This window comes from Schistocerca cancellata, chromosome 12 (genome assembly GCF_023864275.1).
Source record: "Schistocerca cancellata isolate TAMUIC-IGC-003103 chromosome 12, iqSchCanc2.1, whole genome shotgun sequence".
NCBI lineage: Eukaryota > Metazoa > Arthropoda > Insecta > Orthoptera > Acrididae > Schistocerca > Schistocerca cancellata.
This window is the reverse complement of record NC_064637.1, coordinates 14,076,661-14,102,143: the sequence shown is the minus strand read 5'-3', so window position 1 is coordinate 14,102,143 and position 25,483 is coordinate 14,076,661. Positions and strand designations below refer to the sequence as shown.

Below are 25,483 nucleotides of genomic sequence, written 5' to 3'. Positions count from 1 at the left end.
ACCTGCTCGGACAACAGAACTAATGTAAGAAGTATCTGTCTTTTGCAACAACGAGATGCAATCCAATCCTGTAAGACGTAAATCACATTTAACAACTCAGAGGTGAAAAGACGACTGCATCACAGAACCTGGAAGAATGTGAGTACCTGGAGCACATTTTAACAACTCAAAGAGAGGAAACTAACGTCCGGTGCGGAGCGGGAACTCACCGGGAACCAGGGGAGACTCTACTTCATCGGAGAACTGCGACGAGCACTTCATGCAGCGGAAGACGCTCAGGTTGTTCGCCTGCAGTGGCCTCTCGTCCAGGATGGCCCTCAGGGTTTGTAGCAGGTGCTGAAAACAAAATAAGCAAATACCGAGCGGATGAGCCGTAACAGCACACAAGAGCGAGGTGATATTTCTCCGCCTGGCTTAGAAGGGACACCGATATTGCCTCTTTTCCCCTTCATCAGGGTGTATACGTGGACAAGGAAAAAGAAATCCCGGATTTCCCGGTTGAAAATACACTTCCTCTCGGGTGAAAATACACTTTTTCCGTGTTAAATGACAGTATACTTTTCCTTGACACTGTAAAACTTATCAATGCTTAGAATGTTTATGTTTTCTACACAGATGTAGAATTTGCCGACACTTTAGAAAACGAAACCCGAGGGGGGAAAAAAACACGTTTTGGAAAGATCTTTGATGTGCAGCAACATGTATGATGCATTTCTTAATTTTACAGAGGAATAAATTTGAATTCCACCAGACACTGCACGTTACTTTCCGAAGCAATGAAATCGAGATTGCGACACGCTTTTGTAAGGCAGTCATAGCTCGTGTCACGTGATCTCGCCAGCTGATGACAGCACAGGACACGTAGTGTAGTCAACCGATAGCAACATCACTGTTAAGCAGTGCGAACACACAAAAAGAAAAGTTAATCGTTTAATTTAATATACATAGTTTTGATAGAAGAAAAACAAAGCTTTCACAATTAATATTGGTCTCGAAGATTAATAAGCTGGAAGAGAAGCTAAGTTTCCACATATAATGCTGATCATTTTGCGCGTGTTACACTTTAAGATATATCACACAAATCCGGCAGTCAAATTGTTAATAATGACGTAAATGTCTGATCTTCTGGGCTAAAAATTCTTCTAGATGGTCGTCCTCAAAGAGTTGACTTTTAAATGAGAGTGAAACGCTCTGTGATATAAGAAATTCATCGAACATTCTCGCACATAGTTCATCTTGCATAAAAAGAAATTTACTTTGAAAGTAACACTTTTCAAACCACCATTCGCAATATTTTACCGCTACCTGTTAGAAATTGGTTCATTTCAGCAGTTGCCAGAGAGCGCTAGATAACAGGCGTCACTGCGCCTGTGCAGCTACGATGACGCAGGAAGCCCGCATGTTCGTACGTGTAAAATATTAAAAGATTTTGCTTTATGTCATAAAAGAAACAAGACATCAGAGGATACTTCAGGAGCATCAGAATTTCGTGAACTATACTAAAATGCATAATTTGTCTTAAAGTGCACAATCGTATGTCCAGATTTGGATGTAAATTTTCTTGAGTACCAGTACTGTATTATCTCATGTTTGGTTCTTTATTATGGCATATGCCATACGAGCTAGAAGACGGAAAACGTGCACTTGAAATGCAGCGAACAGTTGAAACTAGCCAACAGTGCAAAATTAAACACTTCCTTTCAAATAAATTGACTGTCTCAGCGCAAAATATTAATAAAGGCCAATTCTCTTTAGCAAACATACAAAAATAACTTCATTGTTCTGCAAGGCGATTAATGCTCGACTGTCAGAAAGGTGGAAAGAAAACCTGAACTAACAACATATTTTAGCCTTCCATAATTATGCGAACGTATTTTAATTCATTTGGTAGCTCCCGGCCACAGAAATCCATTTTGTTTTCATTTAATGTGAGAGCAATAAATGAAGAGGAAACAGCAAAATCACCAAACGTAAACACAGGTCACGTGGAGACGACCCACCTCCCCACTACAACTCAGACTGCTCTGTGCATCAGCCCCGGATCTACGATATTTCCAAACCGGAGCAATTTAGATAGTGGCGCCCTGCCACACATCTATAGCCAGAAGCGGGAGAAGGTACTACTCATAGGCGACTCAACTGCGCATGCACTAGAGCCCACCCGCAACTGCTCAAATGCATCAAATGTAAACAGCTGTCATGTCACGCTCATCAGAGGAAATATGTTGTTAGGAAGCACTGCATATTCTTCATACAGCCTTTGAGACACTTTGGTTGGCAGATGCTTATATGAGCACCACGTTTTGTTGTTGTATACGGTGCATTTCCTTTGCGACTTAAGTTTTATTTTTGTTTCTTCCTCTCGTTCATGTTTTTTTGCTGCAGCATTATTCTGCAGAAGCAGGATACAGTAATATCCTTCATTAGAGTATTGGTTCTAACCAGTCAAAATCACAAAGATGTAACGTGGTAAATAAAACAAGGAAAAGTTCACAGAATTCTAAAAAAATCCCAGGTTTTTCCCGATTTTCTCCCGGCATAAAATATTCCCGGGTTTTTCCCGGATGTCCCGGGTCATAAAAACCCTGTTCATTCATTCACACGTCACATTCTGTCAGTCTGGTCTCACAGGAGAGCTTCCGGGGACACAGAACGAGTAGAGCTGTACACCGACGGCGGGGACAGCCGCTGCTGTAAAGCGTACCGACTAGAGCTACAACACACTCAAACTGGTAACTGTGCAAATGACTTTTCGATTATTTTACATACGTACGTTAGGAAATAATTGGCATTTTGAAGGAGGGAAGACACTGTTCCTACTGTGTTCTATTCAGATTCTGTTATCATCAAATTCTTAAAACAAAGCCGTGTTAACTGTCTACATGGTGGCAAAGTCACATTCTATCTGACGGAAATATTAGAGTTAGACAGAATTTATATTCCAAAGTCCAAGTAAGCAGATATATTGTAGAAGACATGACTAATGAGTTATCCTTTTACTTCTTGTTTATATATCTGGGAATCTTCAATTTCCTAACTCACCCTCACCGGCAACCTGTCACAGATTTTTGCCCCAGAATATCGCACACTTCTGTAGAATAAACATTTTTTTACCCTAGCTGGGCTGCCCTAGAAAATTATGCTGCACATCAGAATTTAGTAGTAGTAGCTTTATTCATCCATAGATCTCTTTTTACAAGAATATACGACATGTCAAAGTATTTACAAGTTTTTATCTAAAAAGAAAGATAATGTGACTCACCAAACGAAAGTGCTGGCAGGTCAATAGTCACACAAACAAACACAAACATACACACAAAATTCAAGCTTTCGCAACAAACGGTTGCTTCATCAGGAAAGAGGGAAGGAGAGGGAAAGACGAAAGGATGTGGGTTTTAAGGGAGAGGGTAAGGAGTCATTCCAATCCCGGAAGCGGAAAGACTTACCCTTAGGGGGAAAAAAGGACAGGTACACACACACATATCCATCTGCATATACACAGACACGAGCAGACATTCATATCAATATTTACAAGTTTATGAATACAATAGAGGGAAACACCAGGGGCGGTTACAAGGGTAGGAGCTGTCCTTTTTTCCCCCTAAGGTAAGTCTTTCCGCTCCCGGGATTGGAACGACTCCTTACCCTCTCCCTTAAAACCCACATATTTCGTCTTTCCCTCTCCTTCTGTCTTTCCTGATGAAGCAACAGTGGGTTGCGAAAGCTTGAATTTTGTGTGTGTGTGTTTGTGTTTCTATCAACGTACCAATGCTTTTGTTTGGTAAGTTACTTCATCTTTGTTTTTAGATATATTTACAAGTTTAGATAAATCTAAAATAAGCTAATTCATATACGAATATATTTACAGATGTCTAGTTAGAGACAATCATTAGATTTACTTCTTGCATACAATACTTTTTTTTTTTACAAACAACTTACTAAATAATGTAATGCCACACTGTTCACTCATATCTCACTATCAGTCACTGAAAACAGTATACACACACGGAGTGAAAATACACACAGTATACAATAGATTCACCTACAGGTGAATGCAATGTCGCGGATGCCAATTGGTCTTTACTTCCAGTACATGTAAGCCATTTTTATTTCCTTGGAATTACAAAATATAGGTCTCTGCAAGGTGAAGGATTAACCGGGTTGCCACAATTTTCTCCAAGTTGAATTCCCTGATATTTCCCTGATTTCCAGACAAATTTTAGCATTTGCTGGCTCTTTCGCAACAAAATGTTGGAAATACATTTCTTGCAATTGATAGGTCACATTTATACATTTCATTGCATATAACCTATACTGTGGCACACTGTACACGTTCCTAATTGGACACTTCAGATTCGACTCTTATTACAGATATTAACAAATACTGTTACACATGTTAACAATTTACCTGTACACATTTCTTGACGCTATGAAATCTTACCAGGTTTCTCGCAGGACAAAGTCGCAGTGTGAGCATTTTTTGGAATGCTGGCTTTCTGTTTCCACCATCTGGCAAAGTACCGGTGTATCGCAGTCTGTCTCCTTTAACAAACACAGGCAGCCGGCTTTTAAATCTCGTGACGGCCGCTCGACAGCAGCCGGACTGCCCGTATATGTAGCTGGCGACTCACACCTGTCGTCCACCACTGCAGACCGCCGCTTCACCCGTTTTATCGCTCCAGACACCGATTGCCGACCTTCGTCGACAGCATATGTCAATTAACGAGATTTGGCAACACTAGTATCTGGACTGCCTCCGTAATCAAAAAGCTGTCCGTCATCAGCTCAGCTAACAGTTTCCAGTACAGCACCATTAAGCAGACATCCGAGATACGAGTGTCGACAAATCTCGTCAATACTGTTCTCAGTTCGGCTCGGGCACCGGCCTCTCAAGCAATAAGACGGGACAGGTGGCAGTCTGCAGCGACGGATGGCAGAAGTGAGCTGCCGGCAGCCGAGCCACTGTCGAACTGTCACCGAGTGGCGTCACGAGATTCGAGAGCTCGCCAGCAATACTTATACGAGGAGACTGACTGCGATACACTGACACTTTAACACGAGATGGAAAGAGAAAGTGGTGTTGTTGTGGTCTTCAGTCCTGAGACTGGTTTGATGCAGCTCTCCATGCTACTCTATCCTGTGCAAGCTTCTTCATCTCCCAGTACCTACTGCAACCTACATCCTTCTGAATCTGCTTAGTATATTCATCTCTTGGTCTCCCCCTACGATTTTTACCCTCCACGCTGCCCTCCAATACTAAATTGGTGATCTCTCGATGTCTCAGAACATGTCCTACCAACCGATCCCTTCTTCAAGCCAAGTTGTGCCACAAACTTCTCTCCTCCCCAATTCTATTCAATGCCTCCTCATTAGTTATGTGATCTACCCATCTAATCTTCAGCATTCTTCTGTAGCACCACATTACGAAAGCTTCTATTCTCTTCTTGTCCAAACTAGTTACCGTCAATGTTTCACTTCCATACATGGCTACACTCCATACAAATACTTTCAGAAACAACTTCCTGACACTTAAATCTACACTCAATGTTAACAAATTTCTCTTCTTCAGAAACGCTTTCCTTGCCATTGCCAGTCTACATTTTATATCCTCTCTACTTTGCTCCCCAAATAGCAAAACTCCTTTACTACTTTAAGTGTCTCATTTCCTAATCTAATTCCCTCAGTACCACCTGATTTAATTCGACTACATTCCATTATCCTTGTTTTGCTTTTGTTGATGTTCATTTTATACCCTCCCTTCAAGACACTATCCATTCCGTTCAACTGCTCTTCCAAGTCCTTTGTTGTCTCTGACAGAATTACAATGTCATCGGCGAACCTCAAAGTTCTTATTTCTTCTCCGTGGATTTTAATACCTACTCCGATTTTTTCTTTTGTTTCCTTTACTGCTTGCTCAATAGACAGATTGAATAGAATCTGGGAGAGGCTACAACCCTGTCTCACTCCCTTCCCAACCGCTGCTTCCCTTTCATGCCCCTCGACTCTTATAACTGCCATCTGGTTTCTGTACAAATTGTAAATAGCCTTTCGCTCCCTGTATTTTACCCTGCCACCTTCAGAATATGAAAGAGAGTATTCCAGTCAACATTGTCAAAAGCCTTCTCCAAGTCTACAAATGCTAGAAATGTAGGTTTGGCTTTCCTTAATCTAGCTTCCACGAGAAAGTATCCTTTCCAAAATGTCGCACTCGCACCGCAATTTTGTGTGGCGAGATACCTGTGAAGATTATATTACAATTTACATGTTAAGCTGCCATTTATTCACAGCAACATTTGTACATTTTCTACCGCAACTTAGGAACTATGATAGCTCACAAACCTACGTAATGCTCATCAGTGGTGCCGGCAAAGCTTAAAATGACGCAAATAAAATACAGATTTTTTTATCGACCACCAATTTACCTGAGAGCTGGAGATGGAAAGAGTACTTACGACAGCTGCTAAATTGTGATGAACCCAAACTGCAGTTTGATTTCCAGTACCCAATTACAGCCGATGCAGACTATCCCCCACCTACCCTGGATGAGATAAAAAACCAGAATCAGGCACCTTAAACAGAATAAGAGTCCAGGTGAAGATGGAATACAGGCTGAAACGATCCTGGCAGGAGGAGTGAAACTTGCAGAAAAAATACACCGACTGATACAGGCAATATGGAGCAAAGAAGAACTACCAGGAGAATGGAAAACAGCTCTGATTGGTCCAGTACATAAGAAGGGCTACAAACTGAAATGTGACAACTATCGAGGAATTGCACTGCTTAACGTCTGCTATAAGATCCTGTCCAATTGCCTCATACATAGAATTCAGCCAGTGGCAGAATCGGTGATTGGGGAGCACCAGGGAGGTTTCCGGCCAGGACGGTCAACAGTAGATTACATCTTCAGTCTCTGGCAGCTCACTGAGAAACTGGGTGAATATGGTAAAGATTTGCATATTTTATTCATTGATTTAAAGGAGGCCTACGATTGCATACATCGCAAGAGCATGCTCAACTGTTTAAGGGAGTTTGGCATGGCAGAGAAACTCACCAATCTGATAAAGATCTGTCTGAACGAAACACGTGCAAAGGTGAAGATGGGAAATCATGTAACTGAGGAGTTTGAAATTATGACAGGACTCAGGCAAGGAGGTGGGGTGTCCCCTATCCTGTTCAACTTTGCCCTCGAGAAGATCGTACGCGAGATATTCCGAGAGAACAAAGGGATTGAAATCGAAGGAAAGAGACTGGAATACTTAGCCTATGCAGACGACATCTGTTTACTCTCTAGGTCAGAAGAGGAGTTGGAGCAAATGACCAAAGCACTAAAGGAGGCTGCCAGCAAATTTGGGCTAAACATAAACGAAGCCAAGACAGAGTACCTCGTTATGACGCGTGGTCAAAGTCAGACTGCTGATCATCTAAAATCACTGCAGGTTGGGGACCAGTCCTACAAGAGAGTGCAAGAATTCAAATACTTAGGGGCACTTTTAACTGAGAACTCGCCATGTGAAGCAGAGATCAATGCCAGAATACAAGCGGGAAATCGATCTTACCACAGCCTAGCATAACTGCTTCGGTCCAAATCTCTATCCAGACAGTTCAAGATTCGACTGTACAAAATCCTGATCCAGCGGCTGTGAGACGTGGCATATCCGGAAACAGGACTTCTGTAAGCTCCTCGTTTTTGAGAGAAAAGTGCTTCGAAAGATCTTCGGTCCGGTTCCGGATGCAGATACAGGGGAACGGAGGATCAGATACAATCGAGAGCTCGAGGAACTATACCGGCAGCTCAACATAGCAGGAACTGTCAAAGCCAAAAGAATGCAGTGGGCCGGCCACGTGGCCCGGATGGAGGATCGCAGACGGCCTCGGAAGCTCCCGGATTTCACACCTGCAGGAAAGAGACCCCCAGGGAGACCCGAGAAGCGTCGGAGGGATGGACTCCGTGAAGATTTAAACCGAGTGTCAATAGATGTGGACGGATGGCGGATAACAGCAATGGACAGAATACAGTGGAGGAGGAAACTTGTAGATGTGTGCGGTCCACTGGGCCTGATCACGTAGTAGTAGTAGTAGTAGTAGTAGTAGTAGTAGTACCAATTTACCTGAGCATCTTTGGCGTCTTCCACGAAGTAAGTCCTCTCGCGGCGGTCCGGCTTGACGGTGTCGAACGTGACGCGGATGCGGGCCGGCTCCGCAGACAGCAGTTCGCAGCTCTGCAGGGCCTCCGTCTGCCAGCGGCAGAGCAGCCGGCCGGTCGCCGTGTCGCGCTCCTTCAGCTGCCTGTGGACAGACGGACGAGTGGGCCACTCTGGGAACTCGCCTGCAACCTTTTATCGACATCTTACAGTTTTCCGGTAGTAGTTTGAGACCGACATTTCCTTCGACAGTTGTAGCCCGCTAACATTCCTTCTCCTTTCCTTCTATTTTTTCGAACATTTCTTCGGTTCTCGACTAGGAGGCATCTACAATTCCAGAAGTCAGAGATTCAAAATCTAGCTTTCCAAATCTGCAGAACTGTCAGACCTGCTATTCCCCACTATATGTGAGGCTTTAAAGAGAGAGGGATCGAGAGAGCCGTTCTTGTCATCGTATTTGCCAGTGGAAAACAGAGCTTTGACAACGTTCAGGTGTCAACTGGAGGTACAGATAGGCAGGCTCCTGACAGAAGTCAGAGGAGAAGCTGCAATGTAGAGCTCCAAGAAAGGGAATATATGAAAAAGTTTAGTATTGTATCAACAACTCGAAGACGGATTTCTGGAGACGGAGTTGTGGATACTCCAGACTTCACCATGTTAGAAATGATAGGATCAGAGAGGTTATGAATGTCGAAAGCACAATCCTAGACTACATAAAAAGGAAGCGCCTACTCCGGTATGGTCACTTACAGCGTATGCCAGACACAAGAGGGCCAAAACGGGTATGGCAGTGGACTCCACATGAAAGAAGAAAGTGTGGTAGACCTGCGAGATGCTGGAAAGACGACGTCAATGAAGCAACGGCGATGAGAGGTCTTAATGAAGGAGACTGGAATGAAAATGAACGATGGAGATTGGGATGTAATAGGCAGCGGCATCCGTAGAAATCTCGCTCGTATATAATATATCAAAAGGCAAATTCACTTCAGAACACCATATAGAGGGTAATAAAGTTCACAAAATATTAGAAAAAATCAATTTATATAAACGACCGTTAAGAATGTAACAAATGATACAGTTTGTGAAAATTCTCAAAGCTTTTTTTCGAAAGTTTATATTGTACGTTTTGTGTGTCCACACTTTGTCACACGACTGTACCCGACCTGGCACACCACGAGTGACAGCATCGTGGCGACACGGTGTCTCGAGTCTTTGAGGTCCTACAGCAGAGGTGGAATGCGAACACTATCCTCGAGTAAGGCCGAGAAAAAACCTCGTGTCGAATACCGCGACCCTGGCAGTCGATAGCGTAGTGCCGGGTTGGTGGATGCGACTTTACCTACTGACGAGGAAGTGCCGCCTCGTTTGAGTAAACTCAAATGCGGTTGTAATGTAGTGGTTAATAAAAAAGAAAAAGAGAAGAAAAGAAAAGAAAAGAAAAGAAAAGGCTGAAAATGTGGGAAGAAATGGTGAATAAAAAGGGGGTTTTAAAATCGTTAATGACCGTGAAAAAAGGGACAGAATGAAATGCAAATCGGACTTCGTATTACAGAAAAGTTATCGGACTTTGTGATTCGGAAAAGCTATTGTTGGGGTGGTCCTAGTGGCGTTTCTGAGCAAAAGTCAAACCAATTTCCACTACAAAAATTATTTGAAAGAGAACAGAGAATAACAAAATGTGATTAACAGGGGGGAATGGCGTAGATAAGAGTTCATTCTTTACCATGTTAACATGTCTTCTTTCATGTGGTGTCCAGGTCTTGTTCTCCAAAAATGTCCTGCTCACTTCTGCGTGAAAAGTCGTCGTTGTTGTTGTTGTGGTCTTCAGTCCCGAGACTGGTTTGATGCAGCTCTCCATGCTACTCTATCCTGTGCAAGCTTCTTCATCTCCCAGTATCTACTGCAACCTACATCCTTCTGAATCTGCTTAGTGTATTCATCTCTTGGTCTCCCTCTACGATTTTTACCCTCCACACTGCCCTCCAATGCTAAATTTGTGATCCCTTGATGCCTCAAAACATGTCCTACCAACCGATCCCTTCTTCTAGTCAAGTTGTGCCACAAACTTCTCTTCTCCTCAATCCTATTCAGTACCTCCTCATTAGTTACGTGATCTACCCACTTTATCTTCAGTGAAAAGTCGTAGCTGCTCCGAAATCTTGCAATAAATTTCATTGTCCAGGAATTACTAATGTATACAAATTAAAACCATCTCGATATTGAATGCAATGTATTTTACGTTGCTGCTTCCATCCTCCTAATTTCATACAAACTTCCACAATACATCTGCACAGCAAGTTTTTTCGTCTTAATCCGACCGAGACTAGCTAATAAGTAAGTTAAGCTTCCGCTCTCAAGAGACAAGAGCAGGTAGAAAACAATAAGAGTTACAATTTTTGTACCTTCATTTTCTTATATATTTTCTCTGCTGTCGAGCGCTCGTACAGCTGCGACGGTATAATTTATATCTGAGGGAACGAGTGTAGCGCAGCGAAATTCAAAGTCCCGCTACAATTGGTAAAGCAACTTCTGAACATTTTGAATACATAATTCTTATTTGTATTTCAATTAACTATAATTTTGCAGGACCTCGGACGCAATTTCGCTACGGATCTGTGGAAGGAAAATTAGAACACTGAAATTCTACATCCAGTTTCGTCACAAAATCGATATTTTTCACAGTGTCCTCGTCGCGCATCCCCAAAACGTACTGCGTATCTAATCTAGTGAGTTCTCTGCAGCACCGAGTCTGTAAATTAGCTACTCTTTACACGAGACGAGCCCGACCGGGCGGAGGACGCGTACGGTGACGACTCGACAGGAGATGCGGACACGTGTCGGCGAGCGCCGGAGTGCCCGTGCGGACATTTCCTACCTGTCTGTGACGGCCAGGAAGAGTTCCTGCTGCTGGGTCTGCTGCTGCTTCTTCCCCACCGAGAGCAGCCGGCGCACTGCATACAGCTGCTGCTCACTCTCGTCTGCTTCCTCCTCTGAAACCAAAGCAGACAATCAACTGCTACACACGTCACATCACTGGTCAAACATAAAAATAAATTTCTCTCTCTCTCTCTCTCTCACACACACACATACACACACACACACGCTCACACACCAGTGGGTAAATACTGTAAAGTCCACACTGATTTTGTACACCCTTCTATCTGCCTATGACCAGGTTATTTTTATAGCTACTCATTAAATGACCTGCAGTAACTAGCAACCAGCCCCAGCTTTACAGGGGTAGCACTAAGTATCTCTATAGCTGCACGACTTGTCCAGTGTAGTGGTAACACAGTTTGCAGGTGCTCTTGCCGACCCCAACTGTGGCACCAGCCTGGTGCGTCACGAGATTAGCCAAACGTATACATAAAAGCCCTGGTAGTGGACTTTAATATCGCAGTGGTACATGTTACTATTCGAGGTTTCAAAATTTCCCTTATCCCTCCTATGGTGCCAACGAAAAATGGTCGTGTAGAAACTTCAATTTACAGAAGTAGCAGTAGAGGAAAGACTGCATTCGGGGCGCAAATTTTTATTTTTATGGGCAGATACGAAACACAAAATTTGTGTGGCTGTACAGTGGTTACTTTTAACGTACACACCAGACAGCCACAGGGCGCGACTGAGTGCGAGTGGTTTACTGGAGGGGAAGGAGCCAATGTTTAACTCGGGGGTGCCGTGGACCTCAAAGCAGAAGAGGTCGGGGCAACAGTGGCTGTTGTTCCGAAAAGAAAAACAAAAGAAGACTGTACGGAATTACATAATTAATTACTTTCTTACTTCTCGACTCTGCAATATCGACAATCTCTCTGCCGACGAGTTTGGTTATTGAGAGCTTAAATGTGAAAGTTTGACTGATATGTTGAAAGTGTTATGGGAACCGTTAAATACAGAAGGATTTTGAAAAGAAGTGTTTACGTGATTTCGTAGCTACTGGGTTGAAAAAACAGAATTTTCCACTATCACAGTGCTTTCCCGCAGGTGGTGAAGTTCGATATATCTACAAGTCGTACTGCACTGCACGACCACCACTTCGAGGAGCGACACGAGTCCAGAAAGAGAAGATTTAAAGGTACAGGTAATTATGAACATACGACTGACCGATCACAATTGCAGAATTGGAACCTTGCTTAAGTATTCTCCAGCAGCGAATATCAGCATTTACATTCCAATACGTATGCATAAATACACTATGTCAGGCTGTTCCAGGTCGACGGCTCCGTCGTGAGCCGCAGAGCGCTCCCTGCTCCAGGTAGCCGTGTCGCTCGCTGTGACCATTCGAGTGGGCCGGCACGTGGCGTAGCTGGCTGAGGCAGGTGGCAAGGCATGTGTTTTGATGTGCCAGCTGCGTCTTCCAAGTTCGACAACCTCATACTCTTAGCTGCTAAGACGTGGTGACATGCTACACTGGGAAATACGATGTTCAGGAAATAAATAAGAAACAACTGTTTTACAAGAAATTGCGTACTAAATTTATTGGGCCCCTGTAGCTTGACATTTTCTTTTCATACAAGATCGGAAATGTCAGGCGTCAAAGTGTTCGCAGTGTTAATGCGGAGGATGGCCATCATTGTTGCATCCTGAAGAAATGATCGTTCCTTACTTTTTATTCTTTTCATTGCTGAGAAAAGCTGCTCACAACAATGTGTAAATCCAAACATGCACGTGATCTGAGCGGCATTGTTGTGAAGCTTGGGAAATGTGTTTTGCTGTAATGAACGATACCATCATGACAAATCCAACGTGTTGTAGTACCTCTCTTTCAACAAAGTTGAATTTTGCAAATCAATAATCTCCAAGTGAAGTGATGATGACAAGTCATCAGGGGAAACTGAAAAAGGAGTGCTGAACAGCTTAAGTTCCATTTCCAAACTAGTGAGGTCTCAGAATCGTGTTTCAAACGACATGATGAGCTGCTTTAAGTTTGCTTGGTAATCGCCGAAAGTAGTACCTTCAGGTAGTTTTAAAGAAGCAAGATGACTGAAGAACGTTAAATGTTCATTACTCATCTGCCTCTCAAGTAAACATGACTTTTCCATGAACACTTTGATCTAGTCGTGCATGTCAACGATTAGCTGCCCTTTTCCCTGCAATGACAGATTTAAATTATTCAGATGTATAGTTATATCAGCCAGGATTGCCAGGTCTTATATCCGTTTTATATCTTTCAGACAACGCACTTCTTCCCCTTTCATTTTGAGAAAAATGGATATTTCCTCACGAATGGCAAAGAAAACATCAATAACTTTTCCCCGACTCAGCCAACGAACTGTACTGTGATAAGGTATATCCCCATACTCCGCTTCCATAACTTTCAGGAATCCTTTGAATTGGCGATGATTTGTACCGTGATGCCGCACAAAATTCACACACTCCACTACATCTTTCATTACGCCACCTAGCTCTACTGTTTCAGCACACAGTGCCTCTTGGTGAATAAAAAAATGAAGAGTCAAAATGTCTTTCCCGAATTCGTCCCTGAGTTTATTTTTCAAACGAGAAGCAAAACCTTGGTGATGCCCGATCATTTGTGGTGCACCGTCTGTCGCTACAGAATGTAGTTTATCCCACGGCAAATTCATATTGTCCACTGATTCACAAACAGCTTCAAAAAGGTCAAGTCCTGTTGCGGTGTAATCGAGTGGTACCACATCCAAGAGTTCTTCAGTTACTTGCAGCTCCATGTTGACACCACGCACAAAGACTGCAAGCTCAGCACAGACTGATATGTCAGTGGTTTCGTCAAGCGCTAGCGAAAATGCAACAAAGCTCTCCACCTTTTTCCTGAGCTGTGTCTCTAAATCCGCTGGCATGTTCAGGATTCGACGAGACATTATTTGCTTAGACAGGCAAACCCCTTCAATTGCCTGCACCTCCCTTGGAAACAAACAGTCTGCAACTGCTACCGTGCATGATTTTACGAGTGGTCCCACCGAAAACGGCTTGCCACTCGTCGCAATGATGTGAGCGACCCTGTAGCTTGCTAGAATTGCAGATTCAGTAGTGTTTTCTCCACTCTTATTCACCTGAAAATTATAAACGCATTACAGAACACGTACTATGTTGCATGTGTTGATACCCTCCGTATTACGAAACCGTTTTTAAACTTACGTCTCCTGGTATGTCGTTCTTAAGCCTGGCTACCAGTTCTCTGCGTGCAACGCCTTGTACCTGATCGTAGTGCACTGCGTGAAGAGGTGTATAATGTTATCGTATATTGTAGTTCTTCGCAGAATTAAATATTTTATGACATATATGACACTGCGGATGACCATCCCTCTCAATGAATAGAAAGGTATCCTCAATTAGAGGTACAGGGCTCCCGCGGCTAGTCATAGCTGCATTGAACACGCATTATTGCGTCAGTGGCGGCTGCATGTGGCCAGGGGGCAGTGAGTTCGCTTTCCCCCTCCACGCGGGCTCCAAGCTGCCACAGTGTGCGCTCCGGCTCCCTGGAGCTCTGTTAGAACAGCCTGCACTACGTGATCAAAAGTATCCGGACACCTGGCGGAAAATGACTTACAAGTTCGTGGCGCCCTCCGTCGGTAATGCTGGAATTCAATATGGTGTCGGCCAACCCTTAGCCTCGATGACAGCTTTAACTTTCGAAGGCATACTTTGAATCAGGTGCTGGAAGGTTTCTTGGGAAATGGCAGCCCATTCTTCACAGAGTGCTGCACTCAGGACAGGTATTGATGTCAGTCTGTGAAGCCTGGCACAAAGTCGGTGTTCCAAAACATGCCGAAGGTGTTCTATAGGATTCAGGTCTGGACTCTGTGCAGGCCAGTCCATTACAGGGATGTTATTGTCACGGAACCATTCTGCCACGGGCCGTGCATTATGAACAGGTGCTCAATCGTGCTGAAAGATGCAGTCGCCATCATTGAATTGCTCTTCAACAGGGGGGATCAATAAGGTGCTTAAAATGTCAATGCAGACCTGTGCTGTGATACTGCCCCACAAAACAACAAGGGATCCAAGCCCCCTCCACGAAAAATACGATCACGCCATAACACTACTGCCTCCGAATGTTACTGTCGGCACTAAACACACTTGCAGATGATGTTCACCGGGCATTCGCCAAACCCACACCCTGCCGTCGTATCACCACATTGTGTACCGTGATTCGTCACTCCACACAACATTTTTCCACTGTTCAATCGTCTAATGTTCACCCTCCTTACAACGAGTGAGGCGTTCTTTGGCATTTACCGGCGCGACGTGTGGCTTATGTGCAGTAGCTCGACCGTGAAATCCAAGTTTTCTCACATCCTGATTAACTGTCACAGTACTTCCAGTGGACCCTGATGCAGTTTGGAATTCTAGTGTGACAGACTGGTTAGATGTCTGTCTATTACATATTAGCACCCTCTTCAACTGTCGGCAATCTCTGTCAGTCAACAGACGAGGTCGGCCTGTACGCTTTTGAGCTGTACGTGTCCCTTCACGTTTCCACTTCAGTATCACATCGGGAACACTGGACCTAGGGACGTTTAGAAGTGCGGAAATCTCATGTACGGGCATACGACACAAGTGACACCTAATCATCTGAACACATTCGAAGTCCGCGAGTTTCGCGTTGCACCCCATTCTGCCGTCTCGCGATGTCTAATGACTACTCAGGTCACCGATATGGAGTACCTGTCAGTAGGTAGCAGCACAATACACCTAATATGGAAAATGTATGTTTTGGGGGGTATCTGGATACTTTTGATCACGTAGTGTAGATAACATGGAAAATATAAGGGAAGATTTTAAGCTGATCATATCAGTAGCAAGAACTGGAGGTGGTTGGCGTTCCAAGGAAACGACATTCGAAAACTAAAATAATTAAAATAGATAGAACACATATGCAGTTTCAAAGACTTACGGTATAATTTATCTTACTGTGAGAGAATGGACAGGATCAATAGACGAGCAAATTTCAAAGTACATGTAGTACGATAGTACATTAAGATGGAAAAAACATAGAAGTCACTTCGAAATTCCACAAACTGACGGCAGCCTCCCGTATTGACGTACAGCGGCAAGAAACGGACAACAAAGCAGACGGAGCATAACAATATTAGAAGCACCCGCGAAGGCTCCCCTCACCCTGGGGCCTCACTCACTTGTCCTCCACCCAGTAAACTTCCCCCTCTGCACCCCGTCTCCTCCTAACAGTTACAAAAGCTACGACAGTGTCACACAGTTCTGTCGCAGTAATAGTCTTTCTATTCGAGGTCGGTACCTGCTGGATGTTCTGTCTCACTGTTTACTGAAAATGAGGTCAGTGGCAGGGTATTCGCTCCAGGTCAAAAGAAAGAAGTAATGATACACAGAAGGAACTGGGTATTGAATAGAATTGGGGAGAAGAGGTTTGTGGCCACAACTTGACTAGAGAAGGGATCGGTCGGTAGGACACGTTCTGAGGCAACGAGGGATCACCAATTTAGTATTGGAAGGCAGCGTGGAGGGTAAAAATCGTAGAGGGAGACCGAGAGAGATTCAGAAGGATGTTACCAAACCCCAGCCTCAGATGTAAGACAACTATGCTTAACAAATGGCTGTAATTTTAACAATACATTCCTAAGGTTCCAGTCTTGAACAATATCGAAAATTTTCTAGATATCTTCATCCATTTCCAAGATACACAGGTTCAAAGTTACCCTACTTATACACGTAAAATGCAGCACGAGGCGAAAACGTAGTTTATAAAGTGACACAGCGTGGAGGGTGTCGAGTGTCTCCGGTGTCATTGGAAGGAGTACGTGAGCACCACAATGTAGTACTGAAATTTTTGTACACGTAATGTCTAGTCTGAGGTGTAAATTTAGTTCTTATCAAAATTTTACTGACCCATTGAGTTCTTTTCATACGAGTTGACATGCCCTGCAGTCTCAGGAAAAAGAATGGAAACAGCAAAAAAATGCTCCTATCACAGCAGAAAAAAGACAAATCTGCTCCTCTTTATTCAAATCAAAGACTCTCACTATAAAGTGGGGTACCAGCTGCCTCATTCTACCTTCCTCAGCACGTTTTTATACACGCGCTTTTTTATGCCGAGAGAGAGAAAGAGAAGAAGTAATATATGCAGGAAGATAGTAGACAGCTGTCGTGGTATAGAAGGAGTGGAGGAGAAAATGGTAGTGTGAGACAAAGGGAGGGAGAGACAGAGTGGAAGTGGAATACAGTAGATGGTGAGAGAACAGTGCTAGAAAATGAGTGAAGGAAACAGTGCCAGTGGGAAAGGAATCCGGAGAAGGAGAAAGTCGAAGTGAGTAAGAGCCAGTGATAACGAGAGACAGAGTCTGCGAGAGTGACATTGAGGAAGAGAGAGACAGTGACAGAGAGAGCAGTATTGGAAGGAATGAATGAGACAGTGAGAGAGCAAGAGGGAGACAGTAACAGGGAGAGAAGACAGTAGTTGAAACACAAGGGACAAAGCGATAATGGCAATGAGATGGGCTGAATGAGTGGGTGAGTGGGAGTGGACAGGTACTGGTGGCTTACAGTGACGGACTAGCGGGTGGGAGCAAGTGGGAGTGAGAGGTGAGCTGCACATTAAATTTTTAAGGTGCCGAGGAACAAACGGCTCGCAGTGCAGGATCTTCCTAATTTTAAAAAAAAAAAAAAATATCCACGAACAGAAAGTATTAGAGACGTCAATTTAATTCTTTTTTCTTTAGAAAGAGCAACATCTAAAGTTTTGTTCCATCAAGTTTTGAAAATGATATTTCGACTGTGGCCTCCATTCTGCTCAATGCATTCTGAGGGTCAAAATCGAAAGTTCCGGTCCACTTTTCCCGACGTGCTTCTGTCGATGTCGGCAGCATGAATATTGTTCTGTAGCACAGCCAGGGTCTGCGGACGATTGGTATGCACCGAGGATTTGAGATATCCCCGTAAGAAAAAGTCGCACGGTGCCAAATCTGGCAAGTGTGCTGGCCACTGCAGATCACCCGTCAAAGAGATGAGACGATTGGGGAAGTTATGAAATCTTCACGGGTTATCAGCCGAGTGGCGTCGTCTTTTAACACTTCTACTTAATTATTATCTGCTCGTCGGTAAGGTAATCCTCAAAACAAGTTCCAACGCTAAGATGTTCTAATTACACAGAATAATACATCTAAAATTACAGAATTGAATAATATGTGAAATTTATAATGTAAAAATGTTTTTAAATGTGAAAATTCGATCTAAATATGAGTACAATAATGAACTTCACAAAATTATTTAACACATGCTAATTACACAATGACTCACATTCTTAACAATAACTGAAGCTAAGAGGGTAAAATGAAACAGGTTTCGATTGACAGAATTTGTAACAGATGCCTAGAATTTTATAATTAGGTGTACATCTGGTTACAACAATACAAGTTTAATTTATAAAGTCATTAAGACAGAATGTTCTTTACAGCTTTCATCCTAAATTTACGTTTTACAATATGTGCCTTCATTTGCGAGCGACAGAATAACTTCTAGAATGTGTAAACTACATTCGTAAAAGTCCAATTATTTGAATAATTACAGTTGGTGATTAATACCATATTCCTACTATTTTCACTAATTCAAGTCTTTCCCATTACTACAATGAATGCCACAGTTTCTTAAAATACATTGTCGTTTGTTTTATTTTGTAATAGTGTCTGCTAATTAGTCTCCAATTTAGTGTCATTTTTATGAAAATCAAGAATCACCATGATACCAATCATTTTAAAGTGAGGTATTGTACTACATGATATCAGGGAATCGAAGTTTTTCATTAAGTCTTTGTATACAGGGTGCATCAAAAAAATGTATACACACTTTCAACTGTCGTAGACAATTTATTTCCTGTTCTACAAGGTTAAATATCTGTGAGAAAGTAATGTTATATTTCTTCAACAGGTGGCAGCAGTGGCAAGGTAGTAACTGCAACATGGCATATGTGCGTTTGAGCTTTGAAGCACGGAAGCAGATAATTAAGTGGTACTGGAAGTTTGAGAATGTAGCTGTGGTTCGAAGACAGTGGAGAAGTGAGTATGGTACAGAACCACCTTCAAGGTTAACAATTACACGTCTACGAGACAAGAATCACCACAATACCAATCATTTTAAAGTGAGGTATTGTACTACATGATGTCAGGGAATCGAAGTTTTTCATTAAGTCTTTGTATACAGGGTGCGTCAAAAAAATGTATACACACTTTCAACTGTCGTAGACAATTTATTTCCTGTTCTACAAGGTTAAATATCTGTGAGAAAGTAATGTTATATTTCTTCAACAGGTGGCAGCAGTGGCAAGGTAGTAACTGCAACATGGCAGACGTGTGTTTGAGGTTTGAAGCACGGAAGCAGATAATTAAGTGGTACTGGAAATTTGAGAATGTAGCTGCAGTTCGAAGACAGTGGAGAAGTGAGTATGGTACTGAACCACATTCAAGGTTAACAATTACACGTCTACGAGACAAATTCGAAATTCATGGAACAGTGTGTGATGTGCATAAAGGTCGATCAGGGCAGCCTCGTACAGCTACAAGTGATGATTCCACAACTGCGGTCTCGGAACTGTTTCAGCGTTCGCCTCAAAAATCTTCAAGGCTAGCGGCACGTGAGAGTAATGTAAGTGCTAGTAGTGTGCAACGCATTCTGAAGAAAGGCAAGTTTCCTGTGAACATTCCGAGGCTGGTGCAACAGCTAAGTGACGACGATCCAGATCGAAGGTTAGAATTTTGTGAATGGGTTCAGGAGATGTTGAGATATGAACTGGGATTTATGGGTAGCATAATTTGGTCGGATAAAGCCCAATTCAAACTCAATGGAACTGTCAATAGGCACAATTGTGTGTACTGGGCTGAAGATAATCCTCACATTACAGTTGAAAAGGCTGTGAATTTGCCTGGTGTAAATGTGTAGTGTGGTTTGCCTGCAAGGGGACTCATTGGGCCTTTCCACTTTTAAGGTACTGTTACTGAAGAAACGTACCTAACAATGCTTGCTGACTCCATATTCACCGCCATTCGTACATTATACGGTAATGATGAGTTTTATTTCCAACAACATGGCGCCCCGCCACACTATCATAGGGACGTACGAGCATACCTGCATCACAATGTGCCAGGCCAGTGGATAGGACGCAGGGGACCAATCGAGTTTCCTGCACGCTCTCCAGACCTCACGCCGCTGGATCTCTTCTTATGGGGCATAATAAAAGATGATGTGTACAAACGTAAACCACATAACCTGGACACACTTTGGAATGAGATTCAGGCGGTGTACGCAGAAATCTCATTGGACACTTCGGTACGATGTACGGAATCAGTGGTGACTCGTACTCAGAAATGTATTGATGCTGAAGGCCACCAGTTTGAACGTTAATCACATTTGCAAAGTACATTTATTTTTCCAATTGGTCTTTAAGCTTTCCATTTCCAAAAATTTAACATTGTAGAACGGGAAATAAATTTTTCTATGACGCTTCAAAGAGTGTATATATTTTTTTGACGCACCCTGTATTAGGTATATTACAGTCTTCTAGTCGCGAGGTTTCAACGGATTGCGTATGCGTCACCTTCAGGCGAAGTTGCCAGGCAAAGTCACTTCGCCTGAAGATGACGGATACGCAATCCGTTGAAACGTTGTGACTAGAAGACGATGCCATTCGGCTGATAACACGTGAAGATTTCACATCTGAAATATGCCTAGAAAGCCTGCAATCGCACAGATCAGGGAAGTGTTCGCGCAACACGGTCATCGATGTTCGTGCCGTGTGAGCTGTGGTGCCATCTTGTAGGAACCAGACATCACCCACATCCATTTCTTCAATTTCGAGAAGGAAAAACTGTTCAATCATCTTATCGTAATGCTCAGAATTACCTGACACTGCTTTATTGTTCTCTTCGAAAAACCGTGGGTCAATAATGCCAAATTTAGATAGTGCACACCAAACAGTCACACATTCTGTATGCAGGGGCAGCTCACGAAGTTCTCAGAGGTTCGTGCCACTCCAATACTGCTTTGTTTATTCACGCAGCCAGACAAATGAAAATGTGCCTCGGTGCTGAAGGGCACTGAGGCGTCACAAGACAGCTCGTCGATCGAGGTTTTAGACGCATTTTTTCGTGAATCAAAATCATGTGGATGAAGTGTGTGCACCACTGACAGTTTATACAGATGATATTTCAACTCTTAACGAATAATTTGTCTCACTGTGCATTCAGAAATTGCAAGGGCAGCTTGCAGATCGCTCGGGGGAAATCAAAATCGACATCCTTACCCTCTCTATGTTTTCAGGCGTTCTGCTGGTTCTCGAAAGTCCCGGTTTCTTTTTCTGCACACTTTCAGTACCCATAAAGGTGTCTACTAACATAAGAATTGATTTCCCATCAGGAACACGACCTGCAGGGGCAATATGTAACTGTTTCCCGAATGCACGCCGAGTTCTGACGACCGAACGTCCGTTCGAAAAGTAGGCCTCAATGGCGAACGAGCGCTGCTCTCTCGCCCACTGCACAATTGCTACTACACTAACCTTTTTTTCAAAAAAAGTTAAGTCTGACACTTTCGATTTCACGGAAATCCATGCAACTACGAGTAACAGCTTCTGTGTGCATCGCATTTCAAATAAGGAAGTTCCCGCGCTGCACCCTGTAGAATGGGGCAGCCCGGCGGTATGCCACTTTTCAGTCAGAATCTTTTAATAAAGAGGAGCGTACTTGCCTTTTTTGTACTCCGATAGGAGAATTTTCCCACCGGTTACACTACTGATGACACACACAGAGTGGCCGAGCAGTTCTAGGCATCACAGTCTAGAACCGCGCAACCGCTACGGTCGCAGGTTCAAATTCTGCCTTGGCCATGGATGTGTGTGATGTCCTCAGGTTAGTTAGGTTTATGTAGTTCTAAGTTCTAGGGGACTGATGACCTCAGCAGTTGAGTCCCATAGTGCTCAGAGCCATTTGAACCATTTGACACACTGCTGGAAACCATAACTACAGCAAAATATTGAGGAGTAACCATTTGGAATCATCTTAAGTGGAATGGCCATATAAAACGAACAGCAGGAAAGTCAGATTCCAGAGTTAGGTCCGTCGGAAGACTCTCGAGGCAGTGTAATTCGTCGACGAAAGATCGATACTCGAATGTTTCTCATCAGTGTGAGATCCTTAGCAGGTCGGATTAACAGAAGAGATACAGCTCTTCCAAAGATTGCACATTTCGTCGGCACAAGAGCATTAGACAGGTGCTCGACAAACTCCAGTGACAAACACAACGGTGGACGCGTTCTGTTTCACAGAGAAGATTTCTACCAAAATTTTCAGAGGGTACATGCTGAGAAGGGTCGGGCAACACATTACTTTCTCCCACATATGTTCTGAGAAATTGCCATAAAGAGAATATCTGAGGAATTAGGGCAAATGCACGGATTACCGAGAATCGTTCTTCTCGCATAACAATCGCCAACACGATGGGGGAGGGGGCGTCAGACAGTGGCACCGGAAGTACCCTCCGTGACACACTTTAAGGTTGCTTGCAGAGTGCTGATGTAGATGTAGATGAAACAGATGAAGCGTTCACACGCAGAAGCTAGATGACCGAGCCCAGACGAAGTGGCGGAGTCCGACCGGTGTGCGCGGAACAGCGTCAGTTGCTAGCCGGTGTTAAACGAGTGTCTTAAAATCGATTAATGTACTCAGATGCTATTGCCGCTCACAGTGCCGCCGATTTACGAGAGTGGAGGTTCGGGAATGCGAGACGTAACTTTTGCCTGCTGCCGGTGTTCCCAGACACCTAGAGTAGTCTGGGCTATAACAACTACCGCACAGTGACTTTTTAAAAGGCCCGAGGAGCTACGCAGTGTCTTTCTCTTATTACCGTCATCTGCCGGTGGAATTATTTCTTCCTCTTCTCGCTGTCCGTTCCCTTCTTCTGATGAGAGAGTGTGTACACACGAGTCATCCAATGTGTCGCTGTTTCCTTCCTTAAGCACTTCCACGCTGTCTACCTGAAAAAGAAAATTTGACAATACTGAGAAAAAAAAAAAGAAAAAGTGGAATACAAGTAATGGGAAGAGTGAAAGTCACCACTCAACACACGGTTTGTAGTGTTAAAAATATTAACGGTAACACCGATGACATTGCGTAAATTTACATTTACGTGCAAAGTTTTTGCTCAGAATTTATTGCGACTGTTACCAATATTGAACGAGAGAACAATTTTACCATTACCGGTAACTGTTTGTTTATTTCCATAATGTGTTTCGAAGGTTTAAATCTCCAAAAAACTGTGAGCTGTATACTGAAATAGTGTCTGTTTTCTCTTCCACGAAGTACCACGAGTTACTCCGAAGTTGTACCACGACACGTACGTGCCGTATTAATCCACTCAAATCCAGCCGATGAGCGATATTTAAAACTATTAAACATATTTTGGAAATAAAGGGAAAGTGGCTGGTAATACTGAACTAGGTGGAACAAACAGAAGCTGCCTTTACCAATATCCCAGATCAGTCTAATGTAAGAATAAAAATAAGTCAACAGTTAAAGAATTTTTGTTCATATTTGAAATATAAAATGTACAGGCGTACACACAGCCTCAGTTCGTTACAATCACTATAACTCTTATACATATACCTTTAGCTAAAATAAACAGAATCTGCTCTTGATAATACCCCAGATCATGTTAACATAACAACAGAAATAAGTCAACAGTTCATCTGAAGATTTGTTATTTATTTAAATATAAAGGTCCTAGTCATACAGACAGCTGCGCATCTCACTGCAGATACAATAACTATGTATCATTCATTATTATTGATTCCGTGGTATCCATGTTAATGCCAAACATGATTTTTTATCCGTAATGGATAAGCACAGCATCACTCATCCTCTACGTACGAGGCTACATTTCAACTGACAGCTGACACCCGCAAAAACATTAGATTCGTGTTGTCGAAAACCTTCTGCTATTAATTACGATAATTAAAAAATAATAGAAATTTAAATCTTCGCAACTGACCTGGAAATTAATTTAATGAAACGTTTAGTATACATTCCGAGTCTGCTCTCGTAGAGACATTCTCAGATCGACCCAACACTCGATCCCCACAGCAACGAGTGCACGTCGACTTTGCAGGTCCATTTTGGAACACTCGCTGGCTCACGGTGGTAAACTCTTTTAGCAACTTCCCATTTGTAGTGCCTACGACTCTACCATTCGAGTGTTGTCCTCAATTTTTTGCCTGAAATCATTGTTACAGACAACGGACTTCGGTTAACATCACTCGACTCCGAATCCCGTCGCTCCAACACACGCGACCGACAATCACGGGGTGGAACTTCCGCACAGCCGCTGCCGTCGGACACAGCTTCACTCACCGTAGTATGGCGCCGCCAACGGTCCACGAGTATTGCTTTGCACCGAGTGCTTAATAGGGTTTTCGCCGACATCGGCACTGTCAGCGAGGCAAGATCCAGAAAGCATTGGCACGTATATTTATCTAATTGCAGGACCTGACGGTTTGCAGCACCATCACCAGAATCAAATTCATATTTCTCGTCTGCCCCGCGATTCTGCCGCTTTTTTCCCTTCAGATTCGAGGCCTCACGGGACATCGTAGCCTTCGCAGAAGCCCACAGGTGCCGCCACGGCACCCCGGGGCGAGCCGGCGGACGTCGAGTCCTCGTCTCTGCCGTCACCACTCTGCGACCCGACGGACCCGGACTCGCCACCACCGTTACGGTCCTAGGAGACGACACCGGGGCTGGACGTTGTAACGCGCCGGGGTGTATCCTCGTATTAGTGCCACTTAAAGTTCACGTCACAAACGGATGTATTGAAACATTTCCTCACCCAGTAGATAGTGCACAGTGTTCCCAACCTACCTCCCTTTGCTTATTCCATATTGTCTTCCTGGTAGCTGCGTCCGTGTCACCTAAATCGCACTGATATTAAGAAGCCAGGATCCTAGATTAAGTTTTCCAAAATCAAAAGTCAAGACCGTATTCACTGTCGAACATTTATGACAACCACAGTGCGATTTATTTGTTATCACTCACACACACAATATTTATGTGACCAGGCCTCATACACTTAATCGTCACATTAGGTAGGTCAAAAACTTCCAGTCTTTAACAATGTTCACAATGACACTTTCTTGGTACCGACCGGAAAAATAAACCGACTTGCTGCACTTTTGCTCTGTGAGAATCTGACCGAGAACTAACTGAGAACTGCACCAGCTCGGACCTTATATAGACGAGTGCTTCAATATTTGACTATTTCTGTTAATATATTATAGTTTATAATTTCCCAGGGTTAAAATGATCCTTTCTAATTGGTTTTGAAGTTAACTATTGGGTTTTATTACTTAAATAACA

At 43.3% G+C, this 25,483-nt stretch overlaps 1 protein-coding gene across 1 annotated transcript in view; it reads right to left on the bottom strand.

The window, feature by feature from the left end:
- LOC126109824 (serine/threonine-protein kinase 11-interacting protein) overlaps nucleotides 1-25,483 on the bottom strand; it is a 251,012-nt gene that overhangs the window by 117,463 nt on the left and 108,066 nt on the right. Inside the window, exons 8-11 of the mRNA XM_049914880.1 lie at nucleotides 22,980-23,109; nucleotides 11,017-11,131; nucleotides 8,109-8,286; nucleotides 210-336 (exon numbers count right to left, since the gene is read on the bottom strand). Coding sequence (XP_049770837.1) covers nucleotides 210-336; nucleotides 8,109-8,286; nucleotides 11,017-11,131; nucleotides 22,980-23,109 — 550 coding nt within the window. The remainder of the gene's footprint in view (nucleotides 1-209; nucleotides 337-8,108; nucleotides 8,287-11,016; nucleotides 11,132-22,979; nucleotides 23,110-25,483) is intronic.